The sequence below is a fragment of the Daphnia carinata genome, chromosome 10, assembly GCF_022539665.2.
Source record: "Daphnia carinata strain CSIRO-1 chromosome 10, CSIRO_AGI_Dcar_HiC_V3, whole genome shotgun sequence".
NCBI classification, from domain to species: domain Eukaryota; kingdom Metazoa; phylum Arthropoda; class Branchiopoda; order Diplostraca; family Daphniidae; genus Daphnia; species Daphnia carinata.
Window position 1 is genome coordinate 2,394,330 of NC_081340.1, and position 15,230 is coordinate 2,409,559.

Consider the following 15,230-nt stretch of genomic DNA (forward strand, 5'->3'; position numbering starts at 1 on the left):
TAAATTTGTGAAATTGTTTGGTGTTCCCTTCTTCCATTTGGCGACAGACAACTTTTTGCATTGTGAAAAATTGAAAGCATGAAAATTGAAAAACAAACTAAAAAAAGTTTCTATTCGGATGACTGAAGCCACCACAAGAGACACGACATTGGTCACGCTCCATCAACATTCAACAACGGTTGTTTGTTAAAATAAGCATACCAAATGAAAAGGAAGGAAAACGTAACAATTGACCGAACAAGTCCCACAATTTTACCCTAAGTTCAGTTTCCTTTTCCTGGACTAAGTGAGAGATTTGACTTTTCAATACTCCATGTCAACGCACCCCAAACGCGCAGACGAACAAGCTCAGTATAGAATGAGCTACCGTTTCACTTCGACTTCCGTCTTGTTGAGTTAGAGCGCAGAATCCGATTTGGTCAAAATAAAACTCGAAGAAGGTTTATCATGCTGATTCACGTCTTAAGAGTTCTGGCTGATTAAGCTTTCCTACCTTTCGTTTACGTTAAATGTCGCTGATGCCCAATAAAATTTGCCTTGCCTTTTTCATGTAGTAGTAACACAAGCTTCATAGAAGAAAGAGTTCCAAAAAGAACCTTCACTTTGTTCTTGTCTTTCATTGTTTTGATCTGCTTAGTGTGGTAAGTGGAATTTGATTTGTATGTTGCATGCCTTTAGGTTAAGACCAGTGTTGTGGAACAAATTGCAATAGCAAAAAACCATGTTGTAACCCAGTTTACGTGTTTTGTCTTGTCTTTTTTATCCTCTAGATTAATCAAAAGGATGCCTCTCTGATTCAAAGGAACATGCCTCGTTTGCTTCGAAATCCCTTCTCATTGAGGCAGTGCAAATGCCTATTTGTTTCTGTGCTCCTGGTGTGTGCTGTGATGGTGTTGGTGGCACTGAAACTACATCCAGAACTAGTCAAAGCTCCGTTTCATTATGATATCTCAAACAGTGCTCTCACATCTGGGCAAAAAACACAGAACTCTCCCAATAAAGAAACAGTTGATCAGCAAACTGGAGACAGTGACTGGACTGATAGTGTTCAGTTCCTTCCCCATACAGACCCTATTGTGACTAGCACAGCTGGTGACCAAGCAATCAAGGGTTACAAAGCTTTTGCTACCCAGAATTTGGAAAATGTAGTAAATTCTGGACCAATCTTCTATCACCAGAAAGTTCCAAGTTATTATCCAGCTAGTCCCATTATAAGAGGTAAAGTTGTAATGTTTCTCTATGTTTATTGAAGTAACCTGTGTTTGAATTTCGTGAAGGTGACACACCAGGAGGAGAACCACAAAGCATTGTGAAGCCTATGGGGAATTTGCCAGGAAATGTCTATATGTCTCAGGGTGCAGCGCCAGTTAATCCAAAAGATACACCAATCTTTGTTCCAGAACGTCGACTTGTTCATTTTGATCTGAAAGGCGCTCCGCCAAAAATTGACTATTTACAACAACTAATCCCACTTATAGTGCAGTTGGGAGGTACAGGACTACTCTTAGAGTATGAAGACATGTTCCCTTATGATGGAGTTTTGAAACCCATTGCTGCAACGAATCACTATACTCGGGCAGAGGTAATGGTGTTTGATTTGCTACCTTTTTTAAAAAATTATTTGCTTGTAAATGCTTTATTTCTGTTCATTTTTAGATTCGTTCGCTGTTGAATGTTGCGGAAGCTTATAAATTGGAGGTGATACCACTCGTCCAGACATTTGGGCACTTGGAATATGCACTGAAATTGCCCCAGTTTTCCCACCTGAGAGAGAATCCTAGTGTACCGCAGGCTTTGTGCCCGTCGCAAAATGAATCCTTCGTTTTAATTCAAAATCTGGTTGATCAAGTACGATCGCTTTTATTTTCTCCCCGTTTTTCTTTGTTATTTTTGCATCTACCACGTGAGCCGTTTTTTTATTCACGTTCTCATTACGTGCTATCACCAACAGATTATGTCGATGCACGGAGGAAGCAAGTTTCTCCATATCGGATGCGACGAAGTCTTTCACATAGCCGAATGTGCAATCTGTTCACTCAAGCCCAAAGATGATATTTTTCTCTCTCATGTCTACCGGGTGGCTTCATACGTCACCAGCAAGTACAAAGTTAAACCCATCATTTGGGATGACATGCTGAGACATATGACTGCTGCTGCGCTTGATGACGCCAAGCTAGGAGATCTAGTTGAACCTATGGTTTGGGTAAGAAAAATCTTCATTTTTGCTTTTTCCACCATGGCAGACTTCTTACCATTTGATAAAATCACCAGGTGTACGCTGAAGATGTCTATCGTTTCGCGGGATCCTACGTATTTGATCGGTACTCGCAAGTGTTTCCATCATTTTGGATATCAAGCGCATTTAAAGGCGCCTTTGGAGAAACTATGATAGTCCCAGATGTTACGCGTCATTTGGAAAATAATCTCAACTGGCTGGACGTTGGAAAAGCGGAAAGTCCTAAATTCCGACAAGGACTCCGAGGTCTAGCCATCACGGGATGGCAACGTTACGATCACTTTAGCAATCTCTGTGAATTGTTACCGGCAGCCATTCCTTCTTTAGCCGTCAACTTATTGACTACTTCCCGAGGTATGATTAACAGTTTCTAATCTTCAGTTTTCCTTGTTAACGTATTCTATTTTGCTTGAAAAGGATATTACAATCAATCGCTGGCACCAACTCTTTATAAAGCCCTATCTTGCCAGAAGGCTCCGCGGTATGAAAAGATCCCCGACCTCAGAACGAGCCGTTCAGACCGGTTTTTACACGAAAAGATGACCATGTGCTTTTTCCCTGGTGCCCATTTCTTCAAAAGCACTGCCCGCATCCTCCGGCTGGAAAAAGAAGTAAGTGAAGTATTCTTCGAAAAGCCAGTGCGTCTCACTAACATAACACTGTTGTTGTTTATTTTAGATCGAAGAATTTGTTCTACTGACTACAAAACGAAAGGGCTGGCTGACGGAGTATAGTGTCCGACATAATTACAGCAGCCCAGCCCGGATTGATGAGCTTTTACGCGACTTGCCTTACCTCTCTGGCAGTCTAAATTCCGTAGCCAAGCAGACGATGGATATGCTTAAACACATTTACGACGTCCATACGGTTTCTGAATGGATGGAACAAAAACTACTTCCACTTTTCGAGAAGTTAGATCGCATCCAAATGGACGCAGCCACATTACGTTCACAAAAGTATTGGCCCGTTCGCCCACTGAAATTATTTGATGGGTGGCAGCAGTACGGCCTCAATTTCGGCAGCGTTTTCAACTTGAACGACACGCAGCTCAGCACTCGAAACTGATAACTCACGAATCCCAAATATATGAAGCTGCAATATATGTATACTACATTTTCACTCTTCTGTTGCACTGGAAAGACTCTCCCTCCCCAATGTGCACATTTTTATCCATTCCCTGCTATTTCGCATGATATTTTTTTTTCTTCATTTTCGATTTTTTTTTTCAAATAATACTCGACTGTTTTAACGCGCTGTTCACGTTCCTATATTTATCAATTTTTTATTTTTTTTTTCGTCGGCAACGGTAGCACTGGAACAAAAGTTTATTATTCCTTTATCTTTTTTTGTTTTGACCTAAACTGACGACTAGATTTGGTTAAAGAAAAGATAAATTTAATACATCAGCTAAAAATCGCGTTCGATTTTACGGTTTTGTATTCAGTCAGTTTTTACTATAGAGCCACTAATGCAATAAACGACTCTATTGAGCTGAAGAGGGAAAATCCAAATTTGCTTTTCCACTTCTGAGGTGCTTTATGGAGAGAAAAAAAATGGGCTAAGAAAGGTTAGTCAAATGGAGTCGAGGCTTTGTCTTAATCAAACGTAGGTAAAGAACTTTTTTTTTAAGCATTATTAGTGAACATGGGGTTTTTAGCAAAATTTCCATCGATTGCCACACGCGTTGCAGAGAACGAACGTTGTCATCGGTTCATCAGCACTTCGTGTTTGGACCTAGGTGAGAGCAAACGAAGGTGCCAATGTTATAACTGTTATTGGTGAGTGTTATAATAAATACTATCTTGCCTGATTGTAAGTGCAATTGCGTTTGCCGCATTTGCCGCACTTGAGGAGATCGGTTTGTGTACCCTGAACGGTGGCCAACTGAGCGTCATTGATGCTCTCCTTCGTGAACTTTTGACGAATATTCTTCATTTCATCTGACGCCATTTCCTAAAAGGCATTTGGATAAAAAACATTTTCAATGATGTGTTCACCAAAGGTTGTAGGAACCATAAGCCATCTTGAAATATCTTCATATTATCAACTTTCAAAGTTTACTCACTTCAGATGTCATATTTGACAAACGAGCAGGGCTGACTTGACCACAGAGGAAATTGAGGCGCAGGTTAGGGTTTCTGGTATCTTTCAGGTTAGAGACTCGACTTCTAACTCTGTTCTTGTACTTCATATCTGTATTTTTGAATTCTTTGAAAATGCATTCTTCTAGCATCTGAGCCAGATATTCAGGATCTCCCCCACCTTTCTCACGAATGTAAAGAATTAGTAAATATCCTATTTGACAAACAATTATGTGTGTACCATCTACAGCAACTCCATCTCCTTTGATTGCAGCACACAACATCTCTCTGCATTTAAGTCGAACAGAGTCGGTAGTGGTTGTTGGTAGAGCGGGGAAAGATGATTGGACATTGCTAGATGATCCCTTTTTATCTTTGGCTGATTCTTTAATTGGAGTTTGGCTCTCTTTCGGTGGTTCTTTGACTTTATCTAATGCCTTGCTTTCCTCTTTCATGCCTTCTTTTGGGTTAGCTGATCCTGAGTCAAAATTTTCAAAAAAAACAAAAGTAACGACAGTTGGGGCTTAAAAGAATAGTTCGATAGTTACCAGGTAGAAGTTTTTTCCATTTTTTTATTAGGGCTTTTGTAAGATTGTTGACTTCATCATTTTCACTTTTCTTTCGAATAGCATTGACGGTCATACCAATTCTAGTGCTTGTCAGGACAGCTAAGTTGATAGGTAGATCTTTTAGAGCTTTTAGATAATCCAACGCCTCATCTTGGCCCTGCGAAAATCAAGGTAAACTGGCAACTTGAGTCGCGTGTCACGTACAAAGATCAAGAAACTGTATTACCAATTCTTCTTTCACAATTTTATCCAGCTTCTTCTGAATACGCAGTACATCTTTCTCGCAGTCCATTGTGAAAACGCGATTTTAAATGGTAGTGACGGGGAAAACTTCGAGATTTACGCGCGAAACGTGATTACTTGTAAGCCGCGTTGTAGCGATGAAAGGGCAATAACACAACAGCTTCAATAGCAGACGACAGAACGACGCGTTCGTCCATTTCCATTTTACACAGAGAAATGACCTTATCAATCACGTACGACTTATACGCGATCATGAATTAGATTTTTTTTTTTACTAAACTTTACGAAAAGATTTTAATGTCTCAGTTCCCTTGCAAGCAATATTCACCTTAGTCTTATTATTACTTGGTCCGCGCGTCCTTTTTTTTGCCCGAAGGCCGTCGTGTTTTCTAATTGCCTACTAGTCATGATTTGCTACTTTTGGGTCACACAGCCATAGCCGTAGCCTACCTAGAGTCCCAAAAAATATAAACCGACCCAAAGGCGCCTTCTTTATAAATTATTCGTTGAAGGTAGAACTCATATTTTGGGTTCGCGTTTGCGATAAGCAATGTACTCCCTTTCAGCAGGTACGATCTGATGAATCACTCAAACGCAAAGTTATGTGATTTTTTAATAAAAAAACACATTATCAAACGCTTGATGAATTTTGCCCTTATACATGTTCGGCATTATCAGTGATTCGCCATGTTGTGTTGCTCGTCACCCACAAATGATGTTCAAACAGTATCAATCTTTCTAAAGCCTAAATGTTAGAATTTTAAACCATGATCACTAATCAAATAAAACTGTTAGTGTTTATCAAATTTTTCCTTCATATTGTTGTTAAATTTACATCAGTTTTATTTTTTGATCATGTAACTGATATCTGTATGTAACATGAAATGTTACTATGACAGCTAAAAGACAATCCAACACCGAAGATAATTGTATCTATCAAAGAAAAGAAAATGGAATGCAAATTGCTTCATTTATTTTCTGTTTTTTTTTTTTCAGAATAGGCACCATTACAGCACATTTAAAAAATAGAAATTAGGAAACTAAGAATTTCTGTTAACATTGGAAGAACAGACATTGGATTATAGCTATGGAACAATGGTGGTACAAAACCAGAGGTTCAGGATTTGGTATCTTGAAATTTTTCAAGCAACAATTTCTTGTAGGCAACTTGATCAGACCATAGCTGTGCTGCTTGACCATTCAGTGGACTATCATTGTTTGGATCTCCAAGTAGGCTTTGTATAGACAGAAGGATTGTTCTGACATCATACAGAGCAGACCATTTGTCCTTGAGTATATCCAGGCAGATGTTGCCATATGTATCCACATTGGGGTGGAAACACGGAGTGACAAACTTGACTGTTGGAGCAGTGAAAGGGTAGCCATTTGGGAAAGTTAGGCTGAGTTTGTATACCAATCCTTCATAAACCTAGAAAAACCTAAGCATGAGAAACAAAATCATTCTAGAACATTGGTCTTTGACTAACCGTTCCTTGAGGACCAATGATTGTCCCAATCCATGAAAAAACATCATCTCCGTTGGGGAAAGCTGAGATTCCTTTGTCACCCGACATCATGAGAGTAAGAAGCTCTTGTTGCAATCTAAAGATTATTGAAAATGGAATAAGTAAGCAAATAACACTCCAAATGTTTTCTCCCACCGTTTGCTGGTTGACTGGTGTTTTGTGGCCGAAGTAGGCCCGTCCCCATCTTTCATTGCAATACTGTTGTTGGACGCGTTGACTGGATCAATATTTTGTGCCATATTATAATATCAATAAAAAAAGTCAGGAGTATTTAAGCCGCTTCAAGTAAAACTAAAAAAGACGTTGGGAAAGCGGGACGCTATGCCACAACAGGAACACCAGAAAGCGGACGTTCAACCTTAAACTTTTTCACAACTGACTTCCAGAGAAGGAGGTGTGTGCTAACTGTTAACAAAAAAAATTTCAAACGACCAGCAGTTGCCAAACAAAAAATTAATTTCACTATTCACTATAAAACCAAAATCATTTAGTAAAATGCATATATATATTTAACAGCAGCATAGTGTTTTAAGGAAAATTTCTTTTTATCTTTTTTTTTCATAAATTCTTTACAATGTTTGCCTCGTTGCTGGGCCTCCCACTTTACCCACTACGCTGCCTCTTTTTGGTGGTTCGTTCGTTGCCTAGCAACAGCGGAAAAATTGAAACACGAATTCGATTTCGTACACGAAATTCCTCGCACAATGTCTGAACACAGTTATTGCTAGTGGGATAATTTAGCAATGCAAATCCGCCGAGCCAAAACTCTTTTACCGTACCAGGTAAGTGGTACAAAATAGATGTGACTTGACTTGTCTATTATCAAAGGATATTTTTCTATTTGTGACTCATGTTTCGGGGGCCTCTTACTTTGTGAGACGATTACATATTTGTGAGCTGAAAGGTATGGTTTAAAAAGCCATCCTTACAGCTCTTATTATTACCTAACAATAACAGCCTTCCTGATTTTAATCCTATAAATTTGCTACGATAAACGACGGTAATATAGTATATAGAAATACGACGTCTAAGTTTGACTAAAGAACAACTTCTCTGGTTTTGATAATTTTCCTGCTAAGACTCGCAAGACTCGCACTCGCCATCCCCGGGTTGGGAGGCCGGTGCTTCGATACTTGAAAATATGATCTGAAATTCAGTGTAAATTCTAAAATTGTAAACTAGTACTGTCAAAATACCTTAAGTATACGTAACTGTCGTAGATATGCTAAGCGAAAACTCTTTGGGATCTACAAGAGAAAACAATAAGACTTTTAAGTTTCTTTAATAAAAAAAAATTTATGCAATTTGGGGCTATTTTATGAACTTTGAAACATTAACTACGATTGTTCCAGCTTTAAGGTTCATCGATAGCTACAGGCTTATAGATTATTGTAACCTTGTAAAACAATCCCCTTATGTTACCGAGAAGGTGACAATACGATTAATCATTTTCCCGAATGAAATCTGGTTTGTGCTGCAATTTTGGTAAGCGATATACAATTTGGATCGTTTCCAAGTCTACTTACTCAAGGTTGTAAATTTCAAGTTTACGTGATCTGCATTCATCATTGCAGCAATAGGTTACAATTATAAAGTAACAAATTCAGTATATGGAAGTTCCTGATGTAATTCGCATGACGTATCACATAAATATAGCGGAGAACTATAAATTTAGATTTGATCATCGTCTACGAAATTCGCTTAAGCTGTGCTTTTTTAATTTTTCCTAAAAGGATGGCGCTGCCAAAACTAGTGGGATCTGCTGGTCTGCAAATGGCCAAAAATTAGCCGTGGCAACTGCAGAGAGAGTCATTGTCCTGTTTGATGCAAACGGAGAAAAACGAGACAAATTTTCCACCAAACCTTCTGACTCAAAGGTGACCATCATCATTTTAACTTGTTTTCAACAAATTAAAATGGCCTCTGTTTCTTTTTTAGTATGGCAAGAAAAGTTATAACATCAAAGGAATTGCATTCTCACCTGATTCAACTAAAATTGCCATAGGTCAAACAGATAACATAGTTTTTGTCTACAAAATTGGTGACGATTGGTACTTGAAAATTTTTAAAAACTTATTTTCGACTTTATTTACTCGATCAATTTTATGGATTAGGGGAGACAAGAAAGTCATTTGCAACAAATTTTCGCAAACGAGTTCGGTGACCTGTTTGATTTGGCCTAGTCAAGGGCCGATTGTTTTAGGCTTGACCGATGGAAAGGTACGTGCTGCGCACGTCAAAACAAACAAATCACAAACGCTCTACGCAACAGAGTCATTTGTTGAAATTCTGGCCTCCAAGTAATGCCGATTCTCTTTATAAATATTGTAACCGCAAAGCTTTTATACCTAATCTATTTTAAACAGCCAATCTGGAACCGGTTTCATTTCGGGACACGCTGATGGAACGATTGTACGATTTTACGTGGCTGAAGATGGTACCGCTCTTCCTCAAGTACAAAAGCTATTTCTTTTATTCGTTACGTAAATTATTAATCGGTATATTAACCAATTGAATACAGGGAAAAGTGGTAATACATGGCGTTGCTCCCACTACTCTTGTATGGGCTGGCACATTAATTTTAGCGTCAGGGTCAGACCAAAAGCTGGTTTGTTATTCGGCTGAAGGACGACCCATTCAACAGTTTGATTACAGTCGCGCCAAAGACGAACATGAGATAACCGTGGCCGTATCGAGTGGTTGTGGCCAAATGGTCGCTCTGGGCAGCTTTGACAAGTTTGATTTCACTGTCATTTTAAATGGGTTGGTACGAAAACTGATTAGTTTAATTAATTCCATAGGATTCGCATTCTTTCATTTAATTCGAGGAAGAGGCAATGGGAAGAGAGTGCAATTAAGGAGATTACAAACATGTACACAATTACCTGTTTGGCTTGGCGTTCAGATTCGCTCTATTTGGTTTCATCATCTCTTTGTGGCGGAGTTGAACTTTTGGAAACGGTTGCCAAGTAATTTTTGAATTTTCATTTCCCACAAACAATTGATTTTCAAGTTATTTTCAAATTGACAGAAGAACACTTTGGAATGGCCGAGTTGAAATTATTTACATTTCATCTAGTCAAGTAGTAATAAAATCCGTACCAATTGAAGGCGTTGCCTTTTTCCATCCGGTAGTTATCCGCACACAACCGGGCTTGGAAATCGAAACGGTAATATCTTTTTGCAATGATTGGATAATTGTTTTTAATGTATTGAACGTGATAATGAATCCAGGTGAGAATCATGGGCAGGGAAAACTATGCTGTTGCTCGCACTGATAAGACGCTCATCCTTGCCGATTTGAAACGAAGATTGGTCAGTGAAGTGCCATGGAAAGAACCAGAAATTATTCAAGTTCGAAAACCAATTACATTTATCACAGAATCATCTTACCTGACACATCTTTGGTATCTTCCAGGATGGCAATAAAACGAAATTCCATTTTGACACACCGCACGCGTGCATGGTGTTTTCACGAGGTGAATTGACCCTCATCGAGTACGGTGTCAATGCCATCTTGGAACGTTTAAGGTTTTCACTAATTTTATGCTTGTAGTTATTGAAACAACTATCATTCACCATCATGTCTTATAGGATGGAATTCATGAATCCGCATTTGATCAGCGTACGGATCAACGAGCGACGTCATAAACACGGAGAAAACATTAAACGACTGGCATATCTATTAGACTTGAAGACTATTGGCATCAGTAAGTATCACATTACAACTTTCTTTGATCAACTACATTTTATTTATTCATTTCACTTCGTCAGACGACCTTGTTACTGGCCATTCTTTGGGTCAAATTTTACACGAATCAAAAATTGACTGGTTGGAAATGAACGAAACGGGTAGAAAGTTACTCTTTCGTGATCAGAAATTACGACTCTACATGGTCGATTTGGCCACTTCTACGAAGACGCTGTTACTCAGTTCTTGTCTGTTTGTCGAGTGGGTGGCCGGCAGTGACGTTATTGTCGCTCAAAGTCCATCATTGCTTCACGTCTGGTATCACGCCGAGAGCAGCGATAAAGTGCAAACAATCGACATTCGTGGAGAAGTGCTGGATATCGTCAAAGAGCCAGGAGGGCGAACAACAGTACGCATCCAGGATGGAACTATGATCAACGAAGTCACTCTAGACGATCAACTGATTGAATTTGGTACGGCCATTTGAAGATGGAGATTTAATTCGCGCATTGTCCTACCTGGAACGACTCGATTCTCATTCGCCCGGCTCTGCCAAGGGACTTTGGGCCACTCTGGCTCACATCAGTCTCGAAGCCAATGAATTGCGGATCGCGAGTCGCTGTTACGCCGCCCTCGGTGACATAGCCAAAGTTCGTTTCCTTATGGAAACTGTGCGGGCATCCGAAGAAGTCGCCAAAACAATCAGTAAAATTCGATGCACATTCAAACATTGTTTACTATTTCGTTTAAAGAATGGTTTCTCCTATTTCAAAGAGGGAGACGGGTTCAGCTCACCGCTGGTGCAAGCTCGTATGGCTATTTTTCAACGAGATTTATCCGCAGCTGAACGGATTTACATCGATCAAGGGAGTCCGGATGACGCTGTGCGGATGTACCGCCAGTTGCTCCAATGGGAAGATGCGCTTCGAGTTGCAGAAACGTACAATCTCCCAGATAGGCATCAAATCAGGTGCAAAATAATAGATTTTTTACTTAAACTTATCCTTTAATATCTTAAATCGTTCCTTTAGACAAGACTATCTTCAATGGCTCCAAACGACGTGTCAAGAATCAGCAGCTGCTGAAGTGTACGAACGCGCAGGAGATTATGCATCCGCCGTGACAATGTGCCTCAAAGCCGGCTTACCTTCTAAAGCGGCCAAGTAATGAATAATTAATTATGCACAATGAATGCATCCAATATTTCACGTGTTTCTCGTATCAAACAGGTTGATGTTGCATAGAGACGAACTATTAGCCGACGCTGAGGCTGTCCATCAAGTTGTAACGGCTTTGCAACAATGCAACATGTACGTACAAGCGGGCGAAATGTATCAGGCGACGGCAAAGCTTGACAAGGCATTCGAATTGTATCGTAAAGGCCATGCTTACGCTAAAGCTATCGATTTGGCCCGGCAAACGTTTCCCGGAGAGGTAACATTTTTAGAGGAATTATGGGGTGACTATCTCATGTCAACCCATCGGCCAGAACAAGCCATATCCCATTATATTGAAGCTGGCAAAATGACCACTGCTCTTCGTGCGGCTATTGAAGCTCATCAGTGGGAAAAAGCGGCAGACATTTTGGAAGTTGTCGGCGAATCGAACGTCGAACCGGAGCATTTCCAAATGTTAGGCCGCTATTATGCCACTGTGCGCGCTTACGAGAAAGCAGAGAAGTTTTTCATAAAAGGAAAGTTGCCGATGGAAGTCGTTAAAATGTACATTTCCGTTGGTGAGTCGTATCAGATATTCTGTATATCCATTAATTTGAGTACTTAATGGGATTTTATTTAGGTCACTGGAGTCGGGCTTATGAAGCGGCAAAACATTCTTTACCAGCGACGGAAATCAAACGTCTTTTTAATGACGAAGGTCAAGCATTAGTGAAAGCGGGACGACTCCGCGAAGCGGAACAACTCTTTGTTGCTGCCCAGTTAATTGATTCGGCCGTTGAAATGTACCGTTCCAGTAAGAGTTATGATCAGCTCATCCGAGTTATAACGAATCACCTACCGGATCAATTATCTCGCTATCACTTGGATATCGCCCGTCTGCTCCAGGCGGATGGCAACCGCAAATCGGCCGAAAAACATTTTATCGCTGTGCGTAACATTAGAACACGTCCTTTTAACATTGTTAATTTCATTATCCAAAATTGGTTAAAAGGCCAATGCTTGGGGAGATGCTGTCACCATGTATCGAGACTGCGGCCTGTGGGAGGATGCCTTCCGAGTTGTCCGAGCTAAGGGAAGCCCAAAAGAAGCTGCTGCACTTGCCCTGGAATGGGCCCTGAGTGTCGGTCCAGAAGTTGGTGGCAAATTGCTGCTACGTCAAGGAATGGCTGAAGAATGCATCGCCTTGGCTTGTGATCAAGAAATGGTAGAGATTTGAAAAAAAAAATCAGACTTTAAAAATTAGGATTAGAAAATTGGATTTTTTAAAACGCATAGTTTGAATTCGCCGTTGGAATGGCTCAGAGTGTAGCGCCACATAAGCTTAAAACAGTTCAGAGGCAATTGGCCGTCCATCTGCAAGCTGCTGATCGTTGGAAGGAGGCGGAAGAAGCTTACATCAAGGTCAACGTTTTAACTAATCTGGTGCGTGGTCAAAACAAGGCATGTTCATTCTATATTTAAATAGGCGGGCGTGGCTCGCGAAGCGATTGAAATGCACTTGAGTCGAGGCGATTGGTTAGCAGCCGAGCAGTTGGCCGAGCAACACGATCCTGAAGCCCTTAACCAGATCTTAATTTCGCGAGCTCAAGCCTCATTGGATGCTGGCGATTTCCAGCAATTTGAGACGTTAATTCTTCGTGCCCAGCAACCCCTTCTCTTATTACAAGGCTACAAAGAGACGGGTCGCTGGCAAGATGTTCTCCGTGTGGCCAAAGAATATCTACCCAATCGACTGGCCGCTCTGCAGGACGAATACGATCAGTACGTCGCCAAGACACAGGGTGTCAACGCTGCAAGTTTAGTAGCACAGGCTCGTGATTGGGAGCTCCAGGGAGAATTCTCTCGTGCTGTCGATTGCTACTTTAAGGTACGTAGAGTTTCAAATGACTTTGTACATTTTTGGTGGAAAAACACATGTTTATTCGTCTGAAAATTAGATTACACTTGCAATGGTGAATGAACCAGCTAAACTGGTAGCCGTCTGGAACAAAGCGTCAGAGTTGGCTGTCAAGTTCCTCGACGAAGACAAGGCTGTTGTCCTCGTACGAAACGCTGCCCGTCAGTTAAAAGAAATTGGACAAGCGGCTGCTGCCGCCCAACTTTATCTGAGTGTTGACAGCGTCCGGGATGCTGTGGACATTTTGATGGAAGCTCGTGACTGGACTAGAGCACGTAAAATTGCGCAGGAACTAGAACCTGATTATTATCCCCGTGTTGAATCCGCCTACCGAGAATGGCTACGTGCGGAAGGAAAGGCTGATCAACTGGCTGATGTAGATTTGAGTGGCGCACTAGAAATGCTTGCCGGCCAGGGACAGTGGGATCAAGTTCTACAGAAAGCACAGAAACATGGACCTGAGTTACTTAACAAGTGAATTCATTTTATTCAGATTATTTAAATGGTAACCTAATATGTTGATACGTCTCTCTTCTGGATAGGTACGTCGCCATTTATTCTACTGAGCTGATCAAGCAACAACGCAGTTCGGACGCATTAGAATTGTTCGTCAAGTACGGCGCCCCGGCCAAACCTCAAAATTTGAATATTTACCGCCATCTTGCCAGTGAAATTTTACTCGGGGATAAAAATGATATCAAATCATTGATTGGTTTACGAAACATTTTCCACCAACTAGTAGTCATTTTCTTTTATTGTTTATCTTTTGCTGAATTACCAAAACTTGCTTATTATTCTCCAGGTGAAAGAAGTAACATCACCCACCATTAACATGGAATTTGAGCGATTTCTACGGCTGTTCCATTACACGGTGATTAGCAATACTTGCCAGAATGTCGGTGGACTAGAAGTGATCGCCACCAAAGCTAGCGTTTCATTACTGCGATACGCTGACCTATTTCCAGCTGATAGAGCCTTCTATGAAGCCGGAATGAAAGCCAAGGTATATCCTTAAGAGTGTAATCTGTTTGATGTGAATCTTGAAAGTTATTGGAAAACAGGCGGTAGGATGGGATAACATGGCGTTTGTGCTCCTCAATCGCTATTTGGACATTGCGGATATGATTGAAGATAATAGCGATAGCGCTGATGCTACCCTGCTGGATAACACAGATTTCGAGCAAACGGATATCCCTTTTGATAAACTATGCATACCGGTCAAGCCATGCGTTAATGGTACTCTTAAAGAGCAAGCAAAAGAATGGGTTTTAGCTGTCTCTTTGGATCAGCGCATCGAACAGGTAAGTTTGGTTTGAAATGATAGAATTCGTTGGATGATTTACTGAAAAGATTCCGCGCAGCAATTACCGCTGGATGAGCGCGGAGTTTATGAAGCCTGCCTGCTTAACTGGAAAAAGTCATCTGATCCTCCTGCAACGCCATGTGTTTTGACGGGCTACCCTGTGCTAAGACAGCCTGTCAAATTCCCAGCTCAGGGGAAAGAAACGAATCGAGAAGACTGGAATCGCTTCTTGGTGGCAGTCAAACGCTGGCCAGACAATCACCAACTTCATGAAACGCTTGATTTTATAGAGAAGTGGTGCAATGGGCTGCCGTCAGTGACTTCACAGTTTGCTTTCTGATTGAGCATGTCTTCTGTTTCTGCCAAGTGTTGGCCAACTGATCTCACATGTAGCGACCCAGTCACGGTCCTTCTCCCGAAAGTGTAGTAAAATCGGGAAACTGCGTAGTTCCATTGGCCCAGCAGTTCGTAACAGTCAGTCGTAACAGAATGAGAAGCTCGGATAC

General features: G+C 40.8%; 5 protein-coding genes across 5 annotated transcripts in view; 2 read left to right on the plus strand and 3 right to left on the minus strand.

The window, feature by feature from the left end:
- LOC130701608 (uncharacterized) overlaps positions 1–15,230 on the minus strand; it is a 52,438-nt gene that overhangs the window by 4,339 nt on the left and 32,869 nt on the right. The window lies entirely within an intron of this gene.
- LOC130702012 (hexosaminidase D-like) lies at positions 155–3,653 on the plus strand. Its single transcript, XM_059497332.1, has 8 exons — positions 155–641; positions 771–1,218; positions 1,278–1,582; positions 1,657–1,848; positions 1,952–2,203; positions 2,272–2,590; positions 2,654–2,847; positions 2,915–3,653. Exons 2-8 carry the CDS (start codon positions 807–809, stop codon positions 3,299–3,301), a joined length of 2,061 nt encoding a protein of 686 aa, XP_059353315.1. The 5' UTR covers positions 155–641; positions 771–806; the 3' UTR covers positions 3,302–3,653.
- On the minus strand, positions 3,656–5,300 carry LOC130701573 (transcription elongation factor S-II-like). Its single transcript, XM_059497335.1, has 6 exons — positions 5,113–5,300; positions 4,866–5,043; positions 4,559–4,795; positions 4,302–4,498; positions 4,043–4,189; positions 3,656–3,970 (listed from the first exon to the last, which is right to left on the minus strand). Exons 1-6 carry the CDS (start codon positions 5,176–5,178, stop codon positions 3,890–3,892), a joined length of 906 nt encoding a protein of 301 aa, XP_059353318.1. The 5' UTR covers positions 5,179–5,300; the 3' UTR covers positions 3,656–3,889.
- On the minus strand, positions 6,081–7,056 carry LOC130701602 (ubiquitin-conjugating enzyme E2 C-like). Its single transcript, XM_057523559.2, has 3 exons — positions 6,791–7,056; positions 6,617–6,731; positions 6,081–6,558 (listed from the first exon to the last, which is right to left on the minus strand). Exons 1-3 carry the CDS (start codon positions 6,892–6,894, stop codon positions 6,247–6,249), a joined length of 531 nt encoding a protein of 176 aa, XP_057379542.1. The 5' UTR covers positions 6,895–7,056; the 3' UTR covers positions 6,081–6,246.
- LOC130701521 (intraflagellar transport protein 172 homolog) lies at positions 7,310–15,098 on the plus strand. The gene is given in 25 exon segments (XM_057523504.2): positions 7,310–7,437; positions 8,389–8,532; positions 8,594–8,706; positions 8,770–8,955; positions 9,022–9,109; positions 9,177–9,391; positions 9,457–9,624; positions 9,687–9,825; positions 9,890–10,009; positions 10,074–10,186; positions 10,250–10,365; positions 10,430–10,830; positions 10,832–11,051; positions 11,121–11,316; positions 11,378–11,509; positions 11,576–12,081; positions 12,144–12,451; positions 12,516–12,728; positions 12,800–12,925; positions 12,990–13,391; positions 13,462–13,895; positions 13,964–14,159; positions 14,224–14,424; positions 14,483–14,722; positions 14,783–15,098. Coding segments are annotated over 25 exon segments (5,298 nt in total). The 5' UTR covers positions 7,310–7,398; the 3' UTR covers positions 15,065–15,098.

What these genes read in the sequence shown, in the direction of transcription:
- LOC130702012 (XM_059497332.1), top strand. Translation starts at nt 807, where the DNA reads ATGCCTCGTTTGCTTCGAAATCCCTTCTCATTGAGGCAGTGCAAATGC. An exon ending in TAGTTGAACCTATGGTTTGG is followed by an intron (nt 2,204 to 2,271) that starts GTAAGAAAAATC and finishes TAAAATCACCAG; the next exon opens with GTGTACGCTGAAGATGTCTA. An exon ending in TCCTCCGGCTGGAAAAAGAA is followed by an intron (nt 2,848 to 2,914) that starts GTAAGTGAAGTA and finishes TGTTTATTTTAG; the next exon opens with ATCGAAGAATTTGTTCTACT.
- LOC130701573 (XM_059497335.1), bottom strand. Translation starts at nt 5,178, where the DNA reads ATGGACTGCGAGAAAGATGTACTGCGTATTCAGAAGAAGCTGGATAAA. An exon ending in AGATGGAGTTGCTGTAGATG is followed by an intron (nt 4,499 to 4,558) that starts GTACACACATAA and finishes TTCGTGAGAAAG; the next exon opens with GTGGGGGAGATCCTGAATAT. An exon ending in TGTCAAATATGACATCTGAA is followed by an intron (nt 4,190 to 4,301) that starts GTGAGTAAACTT and finishes AATGCCTTTTAG; the next exon opens with GAAATGGCGTCAGATGAAAT.
- LOC130701602 (XM_057523559.2), bottom strand. Translation starts at nt 6,894, where the DNA reads ATGGCACAAAATATTGATCCAGTCAACGCGTCCAACAACAGTATTGCA. An exon ending in CACCAGTCAACCAGCAAACG is followed by an intron (nt 6,732 to 6,790) that starts GTGGGAGAAAAC and finishes AATAATCTTTAG; the next exon opens with ATTGCAACAAGAGCTTCTTA. An exon ending in TCATTGGTCCTCAAGGAACG is followed by an intron (nt 6,559 to 6,616) that starts GTTAGTCAAAGA and finishes AGGTTTTTCTAG; the next exon opens with GTTTATGAAGGATTGGTATA.